Below are 22,121 nucleotides of genomic sequence, written 5' to 3' on the forward strand. Positions count from 1 at the left end.
GTGCCGCTTCCTCTTCTCTTTTAGCACAGAGCCTGGCAGAAAGTTCCTGTGCATCATTTAATGGGCTCCATGCTGAAAGTGTAGGGGAAGCAGCGTACGCTAGGCAAATCGGCTTGTCGGATGAGGTGGTAAGTCTAAAGTTTAGGATGGGGTCAGATAAATGATCTTGGAGGTCTACATCTGTCCCATGGGTCTTAGTTTGGGGATCCCTGCTGTAATACATGGAGCTAAACATTTCTATGGCATTCAGAATAGAGATAATGTTCTGGGTGTCCACTGGAAACTAGCAGTCCAGATCTCTTCTCTCAAACTGGGCAATTGTTCAACATGATTTATGTTGCTCCTATGTGATGCTGATCCCCAATACAGTTATCCGTTTTTCACTTTCATGGGGCCCTGTGCTCCTTATCCTAGTGAATATGGAGAGCTGACTATACTTGAACAGAATCTATCACAAGTTTAACTTTAACTCTTTGTTCACTGGGAGGAAAGACAATACTCCGCAGCTTTGTTGCCCATTATCACACCACTAACTTCCCTTAGTATGCATGCTAAATTACACATATCTTAGGACCTCATCACATTGAGATCCTGAAGCTGGGTGACAGTGGGGGAATCCATGGGGCAATGTAGCGAATCTGTGGGGCAGGGGAAGAAACCATCACTCCATGTCCTATATCACATCACCCCCTTTCCCATCATACAAGGGAAGCCATTGCTGTCCAGTTTCCTCTTGCGCCGTCCCCGGCTTACTCAGTCAGAAGACTGCCAGTCACCCATGTTCTGAAGTCTTCCTCCCAGCATGCTCTTAACTCTTAACTGGTGAGTAGCCCTATGTTAGCAATGGGCTCCAGCAGGCTCCATAATGGCTCCATGTTGAAAATGTCCTCTAAAAGGGCACAAGCCCTATGTGATGAGGTCCTAAGTTACATGACAGGAAGGAAAGCATGGGGGCGGGTGTTCCCTTTTATTATTATAGATTGTGAAACAGTTCTGCTGCTTTTTGACTAAGAAGATCATCAGGGTGGTGTGAAAAGAATATATATCATTAAAACCGAAGAAAAATAAGCCATGTAATAAACTCCAAAAGAGAAATAAGTTTAGGATGTTGGCAGCACGTACAAAGACTGCACTTTGAATGCTAAATATATTCTATCGTAACGATTTTCTCTGACAGGATCCTCTTTCATCACATGCATCTAAGTATCTTTTAATTTTCCTCCAAATAAGAGTTGTTCTTTGTGAAGTCATGACAAGCCCAGGGAAATCGCTAAATGTTGCTACTATGTGTAACTCTCAATATTTGAGAGCAGGTCTGTTATCGGTTCTCATTTGAGAGAATTCTGTGTTATCTAAATGCTTTGCATATTCTTCTTTCCATCAGCCATTTAAAGGCAACCATGTTAAGCAAAAAGGTTGCAGAATGATTTTCCAAGACTTAGTAACTCACACAATTTTTTAAAAAGATTAGTCCTGAATCAAAGAATCCCTCCCATCTTATTCTTCCCTTTTTCATAAGGAAGAATTTCACATTCACTCTTCTGTAATCCCTGGTTAAATCATTAGTTTGTCAACTCTTTTATTTAGTAGAAATGAACATTACATTTTTCATGCTCAGATTTATTATATTTCCTAGATGCCTTTTTCCAAATTAAAATAAAAGATTCAGGGCATCTCCCAGTTAAATGTATAAAGGGGAGGAATAAAATCAATACAGATCTCTCTCACACACATATATATTACACATCTCAACTAACAAATAATCAGTTGGTGTAATACAATTAGCCCATTCAAACTGACAACCATCAGGTCAGCAACCGAGGAGAGCATGAATGAGCTCCCTCTGTCAGCTCCAGCTCCCCATGCGGGGACATGAGAGAAGCCTCCCAAAAGGATGATAAAAACATCTAACATCCGAGTGTCCCCTGGGCAACGTCCTTGCAGACGGCCAGTTCTCTCACACCAGAAGCAACTTGGAATTTCTCAAGTCACTCCTGACACGGAAAAAAAAATTAGCCCATGAAATCTCATGAAATATCTCGAAAGAGAGGAACATCTTAACCTGGCCCCAAAAGAATTATTCCACAGACAAAAGGTTGCTACTACGGTATCCCTTATATATAATGGCAAAATCTAAGTATGCTTTTTTAGATTTTTAATTGCCACGACTTCATCCTATGCTCTCCTGGGGCTGCAGTAAGTGCAGACATTGGCAAAGCTATGGCCAAGAATGATAAATATTCCTCCCTCATCTGCAAAGTCTGAGATTCAATAAGCAGTGAGAATATAATAATAGTTTTATAATTATATACTGTGAATGGGCCCATGGAAAGCCCTGAGTTCCTTCCGGGAGATACAGCGGGATAAAAAGAATTATTATTACTATTATTAATAATAATATTTTCAGAGAATGGTTTCAGATACAGATTTTTGGACGGCAGGCAACAAGTACTGGGGTCTTAGGGCATCAAGGGTTTATAATTTAAATCTAATCTTTTAAATAGAGCTCCTGTAATGTCTAGCAAACTGCTACTCTGTTCTTGTTGGTACTTTTAAGATTTCACTATGCATAATACTTTTCTGTATAGGATCTTCCACTGTCTGCTTACAGGCTCTGGAATTCCATCCCTAGCTGTTTATGGGGGGAAAGGTATTTGTTTGTTTTAAAAAACTTTATTAAACAGCAAACTTTTATGTAATATAAAACACAATATAGGGAATTCTAGAAAAAAGACAAAATACAATTAACCTAAACCAATACTGCCAGCTACAATCCAAAAAACCTACATTACAAAACTGCCAAAACATCACAAAATATAAAACAATAAAGAAAAAAGGAGAAAGACAAATCCATCCCAACTTTCATGCTAAATGTTACAATTTATCTTTGTTTCCTACCTCCTCTAAATACAGGACAATCCCTTATCCACGGATTCAATATCCAAGGTTTCACTTACCCACACTTCAAAAATCTCTTCCTCTCCCAAAATGCTTGTGAACCTTTTCAGGCCTTCCAGTGCAATTTATGATATGCTTCTGGCCCAAGCATAGTCAAAATATAGAGTTACCGATTATCCACAGTTTCTGGCATCTACAACTGTGTGTGTATGTGTCCTGGAATGTATCCCACAGGCATATGTCTGTCATCCTTTTTATATCTTAAATGAACTTCTTAATATTAATATCCTAATATATTATCCTATTATTCTGCAAATTTCATCTCCTCTAAAATTCCTTCAGAAATGGTTCTCAATCTGTCAGGACTTAGCCTCCTCTTAAAGGGCCACACACAATAAGTAGAGTTAACAAATGTTTATTAAATGATATTTTGAACTTAGAAACATTTACATTCAGTGTTCCCAACAAAAGTAAATGTCCTTGTTGCAAAAAGAAAGCAAAAAGCCGGAACAGAAAATAATCCGGATTATCTGGCTGGATAATCCGTCTTAACTTCAACCAAACGTTCACTGGAACTAGAGTAACACCCTGCTACTGCACAAAGGGCCAAGGAAGAGTCAAAACGCTCACCAGTAGTGATCGCAAGCGATGCCGTTGTCCAAAAGCCAAGCCGAATCCAGAAACCCCAAAAGAAAGCCAACAGGGAGTAGCAATGCCGTCATCAAAAGCCAAGCCGAATTCAGGAATGAACAGGGGAGCAAACCAGAAGTAATGATGCCGTCGTCAGGAGCCAAGCCAAATTCAGGAACCAGCAGGAAGCCAACAAACGCCAAGCCAGTAGTGAGCAACGCCGTCGTCAGGAACCAAGCCGAATCCAGAAACCCAAAAGGAAGCCAGCGAACACCAAACCAAGAACGAGCGTGGTCGTCGTCAGGAGCCAAAACCAAACTCAGGAGTCAAAGGGAAGCCAGGAATAAGAGTTATCGTCGACAGGAGCCAACACCGAACTCAGGAGCCACAGGGAAGCCAGGAACGAGCGTTGTTGTCGTCAGGAGCCAAAACCGAATTCAGGAGCCAAAGGGAAGCCAGGAACGCCAAACCAGGAACAAACATTGTCGTCGTCAGGAGCCAAACCGGATTCAGGAACACGAAGCTGTACAGCCAGGACCCAAGGAGAACAGGCAGCGACAAAGCATGTCCCAAAATGACACCTTGCCTTCTGCAAGGGACCTTCACTTCCAACTCCACTTTTAACTTACACCTCAGAGTCTGATGATGATGAGGCCTCTGCCCTGTCATCATTATCCACAGCTGATCTTGATCTCATATGTGAACCTCGCCCATCAGCCCTCCAATCACTCCATCTTTGTTCAAGACTTAGATCTCCCCATGTCCCTGGTGTACGAGTAGTTCGCCAGTCTCCTGATGCACCCTCGGAAACTGGTTCTGCACACACATTTACTTGAGTCCAATCTGCAGCATCTTCCACTTCCAGACCCATCATCCCCAGAAAAACCTTCAAACGTTTAATCTGTGAGAGCAGTAAGTATATCCCGGATCTTCTTCCTTTCCCTTTCCTCATCTGACTCTTGCTCCTGAGTTGACCTCTTAGTTCCTCTACTTTCTGTTAACCCATCATCTTCCAGTATTGACTCCTCTTCACTAGAGAACCCTTCAAACGTTTCATCCTCAGAAGGAGCCATAAGTATTTCCCGAACCCGCTTTACTTGCTGTTCCTCATCAAACACCTGCTCACCATTATCCCTTTTCCTCCTACTAGCAGTTTTACCAGTAGTACCAGAACTGCCCCTTGGCTCAACTACAACACAATCCTTATTGAAATTACTTAATGCCTTTTTTTGTAATCCAAATTTGGCAATTTATCCATCTTTGCAGGACCAGATAGTTTCATCAGCCAATCTTCTTTTGATGGAATAGTTGTATCTTTCCAACTCTGTGCATAGAACAGTTTGGAAGCTGTGATCATATACTGGATAAGTCTTCCATTTTTTTTCTCCACGGGGAAAGAGCTCTGTGTTTGTTGCTCTTTTAATGGATATGTTTCACACTGCTGTTAATTCTATTGACAATTCAATCATATTATAAATTTTGTATGTTTTTCATAATGTAAGTTTTGTATGTACCTACTGAGGAAAATATAGGATATATTCATGTGCAAACTTTGCACAGGTGCACATATTACTTCTGGTGCCCAACAGAAGCCTCATAAAATTCTAAAAGTTGATTCAAAAACATCTTTTAAATGGTCCCATCTTCAGAGCCAGGCACCTTAAATTATGTACAGTGCAAAAGACAGAAACAAAAATTGAATGTACAGTGTTCCCTCACTTATCACGGGGGTTACGTTCCAGGACCACCCGCAATAAGTGAAAATCCGCAAAGTAGGGACACTATGTTTATTTTAATATTTATACTTTATTTTAGCAGTTACAATATACAGTACACCGGCAGAGAAGAAGAATGGAAACTAAATGATCATTTTTTATTTCCAACCCTTCCCTCCCCTCCCCCCTCTTCCTATATTTCCCCTTATTCCCCTCACCTTGATATTTTCTGATTTTTTAAATCATGTTTCACTTGAAAAACCCTAATAAAACCTGCTAAACAACAAAAATACCGTAATAAATGGTGCACAGTGTTCCCTCACTTATTGAGGGGGTTACGTTCCAGAAACACCCGCAATAAGTGAAAATCCGCAAAGTAGGGATGCTATATTCATTTATACATTTATACATTATTTTAGTAGTTATACACTATTTTAAGCCTTTATCAATCAATCGTGTGCTGATAAATTGCCTTCTCCTCCTCCCGTTGCCGCTTGGCTCCTTTTCTCTCTCTTTGGCTTCTCCCTCCTTTCCTTAGGCTGTAAATTTTAATTTTTTATGATTTATAATAGTCTTTTAGAGTTTATTGAAAAACCGCAAAACAGCAAATTTGCGAAAAGTGAGCCGCGAAGTAGTGAGGGAACACAGTATTTAATTATAATGAAAGCTAGGTAGATTTTTGAAACAAGTTTTCCACTTTGAGCATTGGTTTCCCTCTTCCCCCAAAATGGATTTTCCTTTCTTTCAAGGGCATATACTGTTGATTTACTAATTCCTAATTAATCCTAATTGCAAGAGGAGGATAACCGCCTTGAGTACAAAAGGATTCATGGGCTTTTGCTCCAAATGTAGAACACCCTTTACTTGCAAAGGAGATGGCAATGGCCAGCCACCTTTGGCAATTGCAAGCAGTCACCATTGTTTGCCTGACCGAGTTCCTAAGGGATCTGGCTGCTTTAGCTGACGCTCATTAGCTGGATAGAGAATGGAGAACCAGATAGGAAGATATTTGGTGAGCTTGGACTGTTCATGAAGGGGGAAAAAAAGCTCTCAGTGCAAATTGTCACAGCCTGTGTCCTCATATAGCTTGACAAATTCAGGGCTGCTGGTGGTAGGGAGTCTGCAGGAAGATATCCCATATTTCCTTCCTCTCATTTACAACCCACACAAAAGCAGTGATAATGAGCTAAGACATTTCAACTCTTTTCATTTGCTCCCTTTAATAATTCATCCAAGTAGCATCTCTTCTCTCTCCCTTTTTGGGGTTGGGGAAAGTGTTACCGCACTTCATCTCACGTAGCAATTTGGTCTCTTCGAAATGGAGCCAGCCTGAATAAATGGGAACTTTTGAGCAATTAGGCCTCAGTGATTCACTCACAGCATTATTTTGGATGACTGGGGGAAAAGAAGAGTGAAAAAGCAAGAGTCACAATTTTTGTTTCTCTATAATCTTATCGGTGAAATACAGGTGGTCTCAAGCCATAGCCAAACGAAGCAAGAATTGTGGCTGCTAGGAGCAGTGATCAAAACTTAATTATGCATGCTTTAAATCCTGTTGCGAGCTGAATTACATCTCAGTTTGAAAAGAAATGTGAGTATAAATCAGTGGCATTCAGGTAGATTAAGTGAATGCCATTAAACACCTACATGCATATTTCGCACAAGTTTCTAAAAATGAAATATGATACGTGTTCCATTGGAATAAATCACATGCCTTTTATTGATCTTCCTAAAAAACAACAACACATAGGATTGGATATAGAGGGCTATATTATTCTTTTTTCAAAACAAATTTGCATTATTGAGGTTTGTCAGAAAACAAAAAAATTGCTGAAAGTCAGCAAACTTCTAAGTTGAAAGGGTGTTTGAAACCAGATATCTCTGTTCCACCTGCAATTTTGTATTCACACTGCGTCATCATATCAGGTACTTCTCCTATAATTCCATCCTTCCTGAGAACATTCAGCCTATCTCACCTTGTTGCTATCTCAGCTCTCATAACATACTATTGTGAAACTTGTGAAAACTATTTTTTTGCAAACATTGGATCTCTTGTCAAAAAGGGACCATAAATGTCAACATATGGCTGCCTGGCCTCAACTCTAAATATGAGATCTCTGTGCATTGTGTGATAGCCCCCTTTCTGTTTCTGGGATAGGTGAATTAAGAGACTGTCCTTCAGCTCTCCTTGAATTTTGCTTTACTTTGTGCAAATAAACAAACAAACAAGAGAACAGAAGAAGTGCTGATCTTCCTGTTTCAGCTCATCTGATTGTGTGACCAGAACCCACACTAGATCTCCCCATTTTCACTTACCTTATCTAAATGCCTCCTCTAATACACAAATACTGCCATTCCATTGTGTTTCTGTTATAGATTTTTGGCTGTACTTTTCCTCCAACAAAAATATCAGGCAATTTCCCCTCTAAAATTTAGATTTGGTTGTGGATGTTCCTGAAGACTTTTCAGCAATGCAAGAAATTTAGGAATTCAAGGGAAAATGATAGTGTTAATGACATTTATTCATTATTTACATTTTTCCCTGCCTTTCCTCCAATGAAGTTAGCAAGGAGTATGCTTTTCACTTCAAACTTTTTTCTCGCAAGAACTTTGTGAAATAGGTAAAGATTGAGCCTAGGGACACATTATCATTTTCACGTGCAGATTTCCACATGCACAATCAGAAACAGGACCTCTGTTTCATCTCCTTGTGAGTTTTTAGTCTTCAATTCTTAGGCTCTAAGTATGCCATAATCTAGTTCTCCGATTCTGGATTGCTTAATGTGCATTCTGTGCACATTTGCATGATCATAGAGTTATAAGAACATAAAGTTGGAATCAAGCCTGTAGCCAGAAAAAAATTGGGGGTGGTTGAAACGGTTTTTTTTAGCGAATCATGAAGAGTAGGTCCATAACACAAAATAATTTAAATTCTATGACTCATTCTATAGATTTTATATAAAGTTAGTTAAATCAAATTTCTATTTTAGTGACAAAGATTCAAGTCTTAAATACCCTGTAATAATACCACGCCTGTTGGAAACACTTGAAAACTGTGTCAATAGACTTTGATAGAAATCAGGCTCCATTGATAAACTTCGGTGGACACTCAAGACTGCAAGTTCAGTCAGTCTTTCTTGATTCATTGTGCTTCTTATGTATTTTTTCAAACATTTAAGAGTTGAAATGGCCTTTCATTTGTAGCTAATGACACTAGCAATGTTGCAGAAATCTGAAGAAGTTTCTTCACATTTGAAAAAAAATGTCTATCACAGACAAGATATGCTTCTAGTGCATTTGATGGTTTTTCTGCAGGTGTAATCTTGTTCTGTTTTCTACACCACAGGTCAAATTCTTCCATCAGTGTGTTAGTATTTTGTATACTAACACCCTGCTAGTATAGTGTAATATTTGGAGCATTGGGCTTGGGACAGGGAAATCCAAGTTCAAAGAATCCACAAAGACTTGTGCTAAATAAAATGTCTTCAAGTGCAAGAAGATTCTTTATTGTTTTTGCTGTCACATACCAACAATAGTGACCCCACTGAAACTTTGAAAGGTGTTCCTTTGTGTTAGAAAAATACACATATCAGTCTGGTGCCAATACAATGTGGCAGAATCCGTCCCCTCCACACACACACACACCTCTTTCTGTATTTTCTTCCATTTCTTAGTTTAGTTTAGTTTAGTTTAACAATTGCTGTTTTGTTTCCCTAAGGTAAAGGTAAAGGTTTCCCCTGACGTTAAGTCCAGTCATGTCTGACTCTGGGGGTTGGTACTCATCTCTATTTCTAAGCCGAAGAGCCGGCGTTGTCCATAGACATCTCCAAGGTCATGTGGCCGGCATGACTGCATGGAGCGCTGTCACCTTCCCGCCGGAGCGGTACCTATTGATCTACTCACATTGGTATGTTTTCGAACTGCTAGGTTGGCAGGAGCTGGAGCTAACAGTGGCCTCTCCCGGGGTTTGAACCTGCGACCTTTCAGTCTCCAGCTCAGTGCTTTAACGCACTTCGCCACCGAGGTTCCTTGTTTCCCTACTGTGGTTTAAATTGCTGCAACAAATCTCTTTCCTAATAAATATAAATATATAAATCTTCAATATGCACTCATTGAGATATAAGACCCATTTAACTCAGTAGGGCGTACATCTGACTGAACAGTTCAAAGCGCCCACCTGTACTTTCAAGACACGTAAATAAGGAATTAGTCCTTCCAAAAATAACATGATCATTTCTTTGACATTCTTTGAAACTGGCTTCCAGAGATCTATGATTCACAATAAACATATAGGCCAGTAGCTTCTGTTTCCAAATAACGCAGTTGTCAAATTTTGCCAAAATAATTGTCAAATAATTATTTTTAAATAATGGCATTGTCATTTTTTGTATTGCATTTCACTCTGATCTTTCACACATAACTGTGTATGGAACCATGCTTAATTATAGATCTGGAAATCAAATGTTGTATTCCAGGCATTTTAACAAATGGATTGCAAACTATGAAGGGATGAGAGTGGAAATTGACTGATGTAAGTCTGTAAGGATGTACAGCAAACATCCATAACACAGAACTATCAAGTTTCCAGTCTGCTATTAATTAAAAATGTATTGAGTCAACACTTAGGAAAAATCTGCCTGGAAACATAATCTGGGATTTACCTAAGGTTGGCAGAGAAAACGTCAGGTAGCTAATGAGTGGATTTAAATACCTTGGGAGATTAGAGGAAGCCTCTGACTAAATGATACTAGCATAAACTTAATTTGCTAAGTCACCCGATTTACCTATGAAAAACAAAAGGAAAACCTGAGATGGATTTCTAAACTGTGTGTTCAGAGCTTCACAATCAAAGGACAGAGTTTCCCAAACTATGTCCCATAAGAACTGTTGTACCTGCTACATGTCTACAATTTTTTTGGCTTGGATTATGTAGACTTTTAACATAGCATGAATCCTATAGGACCACCCAGATCCAATGTAGATTGTTTGCATTTTTGTTACAATAATAACAAAAGGGGACTCTGAACAGCTTACAAACTATGGCAAAAATTCAATCCACACAACAATAAACATACCATAAAAGGTAAAGGTTTCCCCCTGTCATTAAGTCCAGGCATGTCCAACTCTGGGGATTAGTGCTCATCTCCATTTCTAAGCTAAAGAACCGGCATTGTCCGTAGACACCTCCAAGGTCATGTGCCGGAAGTGGTACCTATTGATCTACACACATTTCACATGTTTTCAAACTGCTAGGTTGGCAGAAGCTGGAGCTAACAGTGAGAGCTCACCCAGCTCCCTGGATTCAGTCAGCAAGTTCAGCATCTCAGTGGTTTAACTCACTGTGCCACTGGGGGACTCCTAACATACCATATTACCATACCATATTAAATTATAAAACAATTAAAAATGTAAACAGTTAAAACATATAAATACAATAAAACAGATTTATCTCATTTCAGTAATAAACTACAATACATTATGATCCCCATATCTGCAGGGGATACAGTCTCAGACTTCATTTAGATAAGTGAAATCAAAGATAATAATGAACCTTGATGGGATGAATGATGGGATAATAACAACAACAACAACAACAACTTCAATTTTGACTTTATTATTATTATTATTATTATTATTATTATTATTATTGAAGTCAAAAATCAGAAACTACTCAAAGCACAGCAGACAAAAAACTAGTATAAGAAAACCGCACTACAAACTAGAGCTGACAGCTGGCACAACAAAACATTGCATGGAAAGTTCCTTGACAAAATTGAAGGAAAAGCTGATAAGGAGAAGACCTGGTTATGGCTCACATCTAACATCAAACATCTAAGAATTCTCACAAAATTTCACATCTGATATACATGGATGACCTGAAGCTGTATGGAAAAACGGAAACTGAAATCCAGTCTCTGACTAACACTGTCCGAATCTTTAGCACTGATGTCAGCATGGAGTTTGGCTTGGACAAATGTTCGACAGTGGCATTGAAGAAGGGAAAAATCATTGAAAGTGAGGGCATAAATATGCCTAATGACCAAACAATAAAGTGTCACCAGCCAGAGGCCTATAAATATCTGGGCATACTACAGCTGGACAACATCAAGCATGAACATGTGAAAACTGTGGTCAGCAAAGAATACACACAAAGGGTCAGAAAAATTCTCAAAAGCAAGCTCAATGGAGGCAACACCATCAAGGCCATAAACACCTGGGCCATACCTGTCATAAGATATACTACTGGCATCATAAACTGGACACAGATGGAACTGGACAATTTGGACAGAAAAACAAGAAAACTCATGACCATTCATCATTCACTGCAGTGATGTTGACCGGCTGTATCTGCCTAGAAGATCAGGGGGCAGAGGACTCTTACAAGTAAAACAAGCAGTCAAAGAAGAAGAACATGCCCTGGCAGAATATGTAAAGCAAAGTGAAGAACCTGCTTTGATTGAAGTCAAAAATCAGAAACTCCTCAAAGCACAGCAGACAAAAAACCAGTACAAGAAAGCCACACTACAAACTAGAGCTGACAGCTGGCACAACAAAACATTGCATGGAAAGTTCCTTGACAAAATTGAAGGAAAAGCTGATAAGGAGAAGACCTGGCTCTGGCTCACGAATGGGACCCTGAAGAAGGAGACAGAAGGCCTGATCCTTGCAGCCCAGGAGCAAGCCATCAGAACAAATGCAATTAAGGCCAAGATCGAAAAATCAGCTGATGACCCAAAATGCAGACTGTGCAAGGAAACCGACGAAACCATTGATCATATCCTCAGCTGCTGTAAGAAAATTGCACAGACAGACTACAAACAGAGGCACAACTATGTGGCCCAAATGATTCATTGGAACTTATGCCTCAAGTACCACCTGCCAGCAGCAAAGAACTGGTGGGATAACAAACCTGCAAAAGTATTGGAAAATGAGCATGCAAAGATACTGTGGGACTTCCGAATCCAGACTGACAAAGTTCTGGAACACAACACACCAGACATCACAGTTGTTGAAAAGAAAAAGGTTTGGATCATTGATGTCGCCATCCCAGGTGACAGTCGCATTGACGAAAAACAACAGGAAAAACTCAGCCGCTATCAGGACCTCAAGATTGAACTTCAAAGACTCTGGCAGAAACCAGTGCAGGTGGTCCCAGTGGTGATGGGCACATTGGGTGCCGTGCAGGGCCGGCCCAAGGAAATTTTCAAGTGTAAGCGAAACAGGATTTTGGTGCCCCCCCCCAAAAAAACCCCCAATCACCGAGAAATAAAAGGTAGAAGGTAGAGGTGAATAGAATGGATAAAAGAGTTTACCTTACAACCAGAAGTTTATTAACAACATTATGTTCATATAGTAACATTACATAGAATTAACTCCAATCTTAATAAATAATAATAATAATAATAATAATAATAATAATAATTTAATAAATAAATATTTTAATAAACTTTGCAACAATTTTAATTTTTTAACATCCAGTTTTCCTTAACACAAATAATAATAATAATAATTTAATAAATAAATATTTTAATAAACTTTGCAACAATTTTAATTTTTTAACATCCAGTTTTCCTTAACACAAATTAACTTGAACACTTGTAAAAATTAAAACCTGATTTTTCTGACTTTCAATTTGGAAAACTCATGTACTAGGGAATCTGTGTCCATGTCATCCAACAAGCTATTTTCAATGGCCAAGGTTGATAGTCCACTCAAGCGCTCTTGACTCAAAGTAGATCTTAAGTAATTTTTTATAAGTTTCAATTTTGAAAAACTCCTTTCACCGCTGGCCACGGATATTGGAAGTGTTAACAGAATTCTCAATGCAGTGTAGACATTTGGGAAAACATCCTCCGAACCATGATTTATAAAAGACAAGGCATCAGCTGGGAGACTTCCAGGGGGAAGCATATCTGCAAGTAATTGTAGCTCTGTATACAGATCACCAGCATTCACATCGTGGTCTTCTCCATCTGTCAAAACAGTTTCAAGGCGTTGACAGGCGTACTTCAATTCTTTTTCATTCCAACATTTCCCAAGGCTTGAAATGTCATACAGAAATTTGAAACTTCCACTATGGTTGTCCATTAGCTGAAATCTCTCCTTTAATGAGGATATTGCTGTGTCAAGCACAACAAAAAAAAAGTTCACTTTAAAAGACTCTTTGCCAGAATGTACAGCTTCATCTTTACATTCATACGAAAATTGTCTGCTTACTTTTCTCGGTCGAGCTTCCTGTTCGTTTTCAAAGTCGGCAGTAGCATCGATTTTTTCTGCCAGTTCCTTTGCATCTGTAATGATGCTATTTAGACCTTCTTCAGATCTCATCCTTTCTAGAAAACTTTTCACACTCTTAATAAGAGCCATAGAATTTTGAAGATCGATTGACACTTTTTGCAACTGTTTACTAACGATATTTATCTTGTGCAGGATCTCATGCCATGTCACTATGCTGCACAGAAATGTGAAGCTTTGCAGTCTTTTAAGAAGAGCACCAGCACGGCTCCTACAGAGTCCATCAAATTTCTGATCATGAGAAGCTTCATATACGGCATCATATACTTCTTCAATATGGAACCTCAAAGGCAACAATGCTTCGATTCTACTTTCCCACCTAGTACTGCTAAGTGGTTTGAGTGTGAGAGTTGAAACATGCTTCAACAAAGTACCCCATCTTACTGGGGAACCTGAAAAAAGGTTATAGAGGTCTTGTACGGTGGCGAAACAGTCTGCTGCAATCTTGCAAGACATAGCTGCATCATTTATGACCAAGTTCAGGGAGTGGTTTCCACATGGTACATAAAAGGCTCTAGGATTTAAATCAAGGATCCTCCTCTGGACTCCAACATGTTTTCCCTTCATTGCAGAACCATTATCATATCCCTGGCCTCTCATGTTTTTTAATGGAATACGTCGTGCTTCCAACTCATGGAGTAATATTTCTGTCATACCTTCACCTGAAGGACTGGCAACAGGAACAAAGCCTAAAAAATGTTCCTTAATCAAGATATCTTCATTTGCTTTACATGTAACAAATCTAACCACCAACGTCATTTGTTCGGTGTTGCTAATATCTGGTGTGCAGTCCAATATAATAGAATAATATGTTGCCTCATGTAGTTGTTCCAAAATATTATTCTGGACCTTGCCTGCCAAGAAAGAAATAAACTCGTTCTGGACATTTTTACTCAAATAGTGGACATGTGTTTCTTTGGAAGTGATTCTTCTCACATGTTCAGCCATCGGATCATCAAACTGTGCTATATGTTCTATCAATTTTAAAAAGTTGCCATTATTAGGTTCAAATAGAACATCTTTTGTCCCTCTAAATGGCAATCCTTGAACCCCCAAAAACCGTGTAGCACATAGCAAGCGTTTCAGAATTTGATCCCAATGTTTAATTTCAGCATTAATAAGTCTTTCATGCTCTGCATCAATAGTTTTGTTTAAATGCAAACGTTGCGAGAGCTCACGCCAAGATGAACGGTTTTCCATATGAGGACGGGATTTCTCGTGACTGCTCAAAAGCCTGCTCAAGTTCCGCCAGTTAGAAAACCCTTGGCTACCTGCAAGACTGGATGTGTCGTTTCCAAAAATTTTGCAAGTAATACAAAACACTGCATTTTTAGATACAGAATACTGTAGCCAATATCTGTTGACACGCTCTCCATTACACAACTTCCTTGAATAATGAAATGGGGAAAATTTTCTGCCATGAATGTCCTTAGGAAACTTTATGCCTCTGACTTGCTGTGGTCCTCGCTCAATAATTATTTTCCGTGCCTCATCAGTTATTTTGAGTGGCCACTCTCCACAATCATTGGAAAGAAATAACAAAGGGTCTCTTCTTTGTTCCTGAAAAAAAAGGGGGGTGTATGTTAACTTCTAGAAGTTTTTCTAAGATGTAATGCAATGCAAGATCAATAAGTATAATACCTCGTTATGCAATCTTTAAAGAAAAAATGAACAAGACAGGCCAGGGCCAATTATATTTCCCAAAAATCTGCACTAATATTTTTAAATTGAATCTACTTACCGATTCAATAGCTTGCCGACTAGTAGATGGCAGGGCTGCATCTCTTAATGAATCCTCATCCACATCTTCAGTGTCAGTCCCAGTAATGCCAATACAGGAAGGTGGTAATGGTATTGCTGAAGTTGCAGTGAGAAGGTCTTGACTGGTTGATGGTCCTGGTAGAGGCTCTGAGATTGGTATCTTTCCGTCATCAGCATGATCTGATTCAGTCAATTTAGTTGTCTCTGGCTTTCCTGTCTGGCATGATGGTGAAGTCGTGAAAAACCTTTTTAATGCTTTAGCTTGACTCTTATCTTCTTGGCTATGCTGCAACCTCCTTTTACGATGAAATGCTCCCGATGGCTTCTTCTTGCTTGACATTTTCTGCTAAGAAACCCAACTCGTCATATAAGGAAGGGGACTGACGCAGAACAACTTTCAGCTTATGACAACACAGCAGAAATACAGCCTGCAGCTCCATCCAAGAACAGTAGAGTCTCATTTATCCCACATAAACGGGCCAGCAGAGCGTTGGATAATCAAAAAATGATGATTAGCATTGAATAGCCTTGCTAGACCTGGTTATGGACCAAGCATTTGAGCATTATTCCTTTTCATGCTATACTTGAGAACTGTTTAAGTACAGCAGAGACTCTACAGCAGAGTCTCTACTGTAGAGTCTCACTTATCCAACATAAATGGGCCGGCAGAACGTTGGATAAGCGAATATGTTGGATAATAAGAAGAGATTAAGGAAAAGCCTATTAAACATCAAATTAGGTTATGATTATACAAATTAAGCACTACAACATCATGTTATACAACAAATTTGGCAGAAAAAGTAGTTACATGTGTAGTAATGCTATGTAGTAATTACAGTAGAGTCTCACTTATCCAAGCCTCGCTTATCCAACGTTCTGGATAATCCAAGCCATTTTTGTAGTCAATGTTTTCAATACATTGTGATATTTTGGTGCTAAATTCATAAATACAGTAATCACTACATAGCATTACTGTGTATTGAACTACTTTTTCTGCCAAATTTGTTGTCTAAAATGATGTTTTGGTGTTTCATTTGTAAAATCATAACCTAATTTGATGTTTAATAGGCTTCTCCTTAATGCCTCCTTATTATCCAACATATTCGCTTATCCAACATTCTGCCGGCCCGTTTATTTTGGATAAGTGATACTCTACTGTACTGTATTTACAAATTTACCACTAAAATATCACAATGAATTTAAGACACTGACTACAAAAACATTGATTACGAAAAGGCAGACTGTGTTGGATAATCCAGAACACTGTATAAACGAATGTTGGATAAGTGAGATTCTACTTTAATATGAAATAATTACTGGGATAGAATAAGGCAGAACAATATAATCTCTAAAACCAGGACAATAAATAAAGACCAACAGTCTGAAAGCATTCCACAAAGGAAACAATCAGGGCTAGCTAACACCTCCCAACAAAGTATTCCCATCATCAAAGTCTGATAAATCCACTGTTTTCTCACAGCCACAGACAGTACAAGCACATAACATATCGCAAAGAACACAACTCTGAAAACAGGGGAATTCCACACAGGAAACATTCAGCGCCAGCTAACACCGCCCAACAAAAAATTCACTCAGGGAGGAAACAGTCAGGCTTTAAAGCTGCAAGGCTTACATCCTAATCATTTTCCCTAATTGCAGCATTCATGCTTGCATCTAAAAGCCAAAAAAAAACCAATTAGAAATATTGTATATTCACAACCTTTAGGAAATAATATCCCCTGATGGCACAGCGTGTTAAAGCGCTGAGCTGCTGAACTTCTGGACCGAAAGGTTTGAATTGGGGGAACAGAGTGAGCCCTCACTTTTAGCCCCAGCTTCTGCCAACCCAGAAGTTCAAACACATGCAAATGTGAGTAAATCAATAGGTACTGCTCTGGAGGGAAGGTAACACCGCTCCATGCAGTCATCCCACATGACCTTGGAGGAGTCTACGGACAACGCTGGCTCTTTGGCTTAGAAATGGAGATGAGCACCAACCCCCAGAATCAGACATGACTGGACTTAATGGGGTATGGATACCTCACAATCTTTGAGGATGCCTGCCATAGATGTGGGTGAAACGTCAGGAGAAAATACTTCTGGAACATGGCCACACAGCCCGAAAGACATACAACAACCCTGTGATCCCGGCCATGAAAGCCTTCGACAACAAGTTTACCCTTTACCTTAACTACCACCAATTCCTCAATACAGTAGAGTCTCACTTATCCAACACTCACTTATTCAACGTTCTGGATTATCCAACACATTTTTTTAGTCAATGTTTTCAAAACATTGTGATATTTTGGTGCTAAATTCATAAATACAGTACTTACTACATAGCATTACTGCGTATTGAACTATTTTTTTCTATCAAATTTGTTGTCTAACATGATGTTTTGGTGCTTAATTTGTAAAATCATAAACTAATTTGATGTTTAATAGGCTTCTCCTTAATCCCTCCTTATTATCCAACATATTCGCTTATCCAACATTCTGTTAGCCCGTTTATGTTAGATAAGTGAGACTCTACTGTTCTTTATTTCCCAGAACACCATACTTCGCCACAGCAAAGCGTGGTTGGGCACAGCTACTTTATTATTATATAATATATGTAATTATTAAAACTATAAATCCCAGCAACTACAACTCCCTACTCAATTAATTTTTTAACATAACATAAAATCACCAACTACAACTCCCAAAACAAGGGATTAAACAGTAAACATGTACTTTTATAGAAAGCATGTACAAATTAATATTTAAATATGTATTTGTATCACATATCTGAAATTATTTCTCACATTACTACAGAAATGATTCCATAGATGGAAGAATTAACACATTAGAATGCACACACATTAGAAATTGGCCCATCCACTTCCTTATTTTAATCTATGCTTCTATATATTTTATACTGTTTACTTTTTGTACAAATGACACACACAGTCAACTGTGTCATGAGAGATGCCTCCCACAGGATGGTAACATAATTAAACATCCAGTTGTTCCCCTGGGCAAGGTCCTTGCAAATGGCCAATTATCTCACACCAGAAGCGACTTGCAGTTTCTCAAGTCACTCCTGACAACAAAGAAAAAATAAAATAAAACTGATTATAGTAGTAAGAAGCTAGGAAACATGAAAGCACAAGAGCAATGCCCATCCATTTTGAGAAATAATGTAAGATTGACTTGTAAGTTTAGTTGCAACTTGTTGTCACTAATTCAGACAGCCTTGATTACCTTGCTCAGAAGGCTGCTGGAGACCTGTGGTATCCCTGAGCCTTGATTCTTTATGTTAAACGATTGTTGTTTGCCTGGTTGTCCTTGTCAGTCCCCACACACCACAGGCCTCGTGCAAATGTTTTTTTTTTCAGTACGCATGCACAGCGCGGGCTATGGTATTGCGCATGCGTAGAGGGTAGGTTGTTAGTGCCTAGAAGCTTCCACGGGCGAAATGCGCTGTGCGCATGCGCCCAGCCAGAGAGGCCATTTTGCCCTTAGTCTACAAACTAAGGGCAAAAATGGCCTATCTGGCAGGGCGCATGCGCACAGCACAGCTAGGCCATTTTGCCCTTAGTCAACAAACTAAGGGCAAAAATGGCCTATCTGGCAGTGCGCATGCGCACTGCCAGATAGGCCATTTTTGCCCTTAGTTTGTTGACTAAGGGCAAAATGGCCTAGCTGTGCTGTGCGCACGCGCACAGCACAGCTAGGCCATTTGGGCCTTACTTCCTGGTCGCGGCCAGCGCATGCGCACAGCCAGATAAGCCATTTTTGCCCTTAGTTTGTTGACTAAGGGCAAAATGGCCTAGGTGTGCTGTGCGCACGCGCACAGCACACCTAGGCCATTCGGGCCTTACTTCCTGGTCGCGGCCGGCGATCGCCCGGGCGATCGCCGGCCGCGACCAGGAAGTAAGGCCCGAATGGGCTATCTGCGCTGTGCCTGTGCGCACAGCGCAGATAGCCCATTCGGGCCTTACTTCCTGGTCGCGGCCGGCGATCGCCCGGGCGATCGCCGGCCGCGACCAGGAAGTAAGGCCCGAATGGCCTAGGTGTGCTGTGCGCGTGCGCACAGCACACCTAGGCCATTTTGCCCTTAGTCAACAAACTAAGGGCAAAAATGGCTTATCTGGCTGTGCGCATGCGCACAGCACAGATAGGCCATTTTTGCCCTTAGTTTGTTGACTAAGGGCAAAATGGCCTAGCTGCTTGTCGCGGTTTGGCATGGGCGCGGGGATTGAAGCCCCGCGGGCCCGCGCCAACACCGGAGGCGTCGGTGGCGCTACGGGTCGCTGTCGACGCCTCGACAGCGCCCCTAGCGGCCAGCGCCCGAGGTGGCCGCGTCAGCGGCCGCCTAGTAACAACCGGCCCTGGTGCCGTGCCAAAAGATCTCAGCCAGCATTTGGAAACAATAGACATTGACAAAATTACGATTTGCCAGCTGCAAAAGGCCACCCTGCTGGGATCTGCGCGCATCATCCGAAAATACATCACACAGTCCTAGACACTTGGGAAGTGTTCGACTTGTGATTTTGTGATATGAAATCCAGCATATCTATCTTGTTTGCTGTGTCATAATAAAATATACTGTATTTATATACAGCTCTGTCTCCCTGATTACCAGAACAAGAAACATACAATGCAACCATAATAAAAATATCGACACAATTACAATTAGCACAACATACTGGTACTGAGAAGCGGGTATGGGTTGTAAAGAAGGCTGTAAGTGAATAACTGTAACCATAGAAAAGTGAAACTGCATATCTCAGTTCTGTAGATGCAGAAGTTGTACTTGCATCAATCTTAAAAATAATAATCTGGGGGACACAAAAAACGACGTGGAAACACAACCAGCTCATGGCCTATGTTAAAGATTGTAGATGATGTTAAATAGAAGCTCTTACGTCCACCTGTGAACCAAAATCACCCTGTAGGGTAATAATGTGCCACTCAGCTTTGTAGAACAATTAACAGGAACTTTACTGACTTCAAAATGATCTAACAATAATATTTACAAAATTCTCTCTGATTGCTTACAGAGAACAGTAGGAATAAATAGTCCTATTAATGTCCATAAAATTGCCTCAGTGCCTCAGAAATAACAGGGCCACTGAAAGCCAGCAGTCATCTTATCTCCTGGCTGTTTCCAGTCAGCATAGACACACTCACTCTCAGGTAAAACCTGTTCAAACTGGTTCCTCAGTAGCATGGTAGAGAAATTGACCAATCAGATTCCTAGCTGTTTGCAGGCTCAGCCAATCAGCTTCTTACACATACTTTTCCAATTAACCCATCCATAATGGTGTCTTTACAAACCTCAGCAGCCTGCACATTGTTTTTCTCTGAATGACCCAGATACATGAATCCCTTTTGAGTATGTGAACAGTGCTTTTTCTTCAACTAGTGACCAGAATGATGACAAGAGAGGAGATCAGGTTAGCTCCTTCCCTGCCCATTTTCCGCCAGGAATTAAAAACATGGTTGTTCCAGAGCGCGTTTGAATGAATAGGCTCAATAGAGCTGTCATTAGAATACTTCTTTCTCTTTTAAAAGCATATGGCACTTTATCACTGTTACTTATTTCCATGATATAGCACTTTATGAAACCTGTCCCCGCTGGTTTACTTTTAATTACTCTGATTTTATCTGCTTGGATTTTAATGTATTGTCAATTATTTTATTTTGTGTATTGTTGGAATGTTTTAAGTTTTTGTCAAATATGTTGTGTTGTTGTTTCGGGCTTGTCCCTGTTGTGAGCCTCCCCAAGTCCCTTCGGGGAGATTGAACGGGATATAAAAATAAAGTTTATTATTATTATTAAGAGTGGAATTCCCATTTTGGGGAGTGACATTGAATCCTCTCCTCCCATTCCTCCCCTGACATACTGAAAATATACTGAGGAATTTAATAAACAAGACAAGTTACTTTTTTGGGACGTCTCCCTAAATCTTTCAGCCAGCAACCATACTAGGAGTTGTGTTCAAAAAAGTAACATTTTTTATTTATCATTATTTATTTACTAGCTTGGGGACCCTGAGTTAATAGAAGAAGGCATTGTTTGTTTTGGGATGTTAGGTAATATCACTGAAGTTTGGTGCAGATTGGTCTTTCGCTGGGTTCAGTGCTGGCTACATAAGGGTGAACTACAATTCCCAGATTCCCAGGGCAATGACACCCAAAGTATTTGCAGTTGACCATGTTGGGTCTGTGTGCCAAGATTATTCCAGATCCATCGTCGGCTGGGTTCAGGGCTCTCGGGATAAGTGTGAACTACAACTCCCAGATTGGAGGTCAATCATGCCCAAACTAGGCCTCTATAGGGGAGAAACTTTCCAATTACTCTTTTAGATAAAAATGCCCCACTGTCTGTTTTCTGAACAGTTGTTATTTATCATTATTCTCAGGAGGATTGGGTGAACTGGCAGCAGTGCATAAAGAAAGTACTGTCATATTCTTGTCCTCTTGTACTTTTTTGGTCTCACTAACCATAGATTTCCCTAATTATGTAGTAATTTTTCCCCCAGCCTCCTTTTAATTTATCTGCTTATGTGCCTGCAAGTAGTGACTGACTGGAAACTAAACTAAAGGTGCAATACTAAACACACCTAATTGGAAGCAAATCCCATTGAACTTAATGGGGCTTGCTGCTGAGTAAACATGTTTAGGATTGAACTGCATGGTTGGGCATTTCGCAGTCCCAGAACTTCCCTATTCCACAGAGCTATCTCAAGGCATACTTTCCTTCCCTTAACTAGTTGCATCAAATATGTTATTTATGTATACTGAAAAATTTATAATTTATAATGAATAGAATTC

At 39.9% G+C, this 22,121-nt stretch overlaps 2 protein-coding genes and 1 long non-coding RNA gene across 4 annotated transcripts in view; 1 reads left to right on the forward strand and 2 right to left on the reverse strand.

Annotated features, from left to right (window-relative positions):
- Nucleotides 1-22,121, forward strand: part of crb1 (crumbs cell polarity complex component 1) — a 188,275-nt gene that overhangs the window by 9,223 nt on the left and 156,931 nt on the right. The window lies entirely within an intron of this gene.
- LOC134299002 (uncharacterized) overlaps nt 6,445-22,121 on the reverse strand; it is a 122,561-nt gene continuing 106,884 nt past the window's right edge. The window contains exon 5 of the long non-coding RNA XR_010006161.1: nt 6,445-6,638. This is a non-coding gene — a long non-coding RNA (uncharacterized LOC134299002). The remainder of the gene's footprint in view (nt 6,639-22,121) is intronic.
- On the reverse strand, nt 12,648-15,817 carry LOC103278548 (zinc finger MYM-type protein 1-like). Its single transcript, XM_008108723.3, has 2 exons — nt 15,280-15,817; nt 12,648-15,098 (listed from the first exon to the last, which is right to left on the reverse strand). The coding sequence occupies exons 1-2, from the start codon at nt 15,637-15,639 to the stop codon at nt 12,849-12,851; spliced, it is 2,610 nt and encodes an 869-aa protein (XP_008106930.2). The 5' UTR covers nt 15,640-15,817; the 3' UTR covers nt 12,648-12,848.

Source organism: Anolis carolinensis, chromosome 4, assembly GCF_035594765.1.
Source record: "Anolis carolinensis isolate JA03-04 chromosome 4, rAnoCar3.1.pri, whole genome shotgun sequence".
Classification (NCBI taxonomy): domain Eukaryota; kingdom Metazoa; phylum Chordata; class Lepidosauria; order Squamata; family Dactyloidae; genus Anolis; species Anolis carolinensis.

What these genes read in the sequence shown, in the direction of transcription:
- LOC103278548 (XM_008108723.3), bottom strand. Translation starts at nt 15,639, where the DNA reads ATGTCAAGCAAGAAGAAGCCATCGGGAGCATTTCATCGTAAAAGGAGG. An exon ending in GTCGGCAAGCTATTGAATCG is followed by an intron (nt 15,099 to 15,279) that starts GTAAGTAGATTC and finishes CTTTTTTTTCAG; the next exon opens with GAACAAAGAAGAGACCCTTT.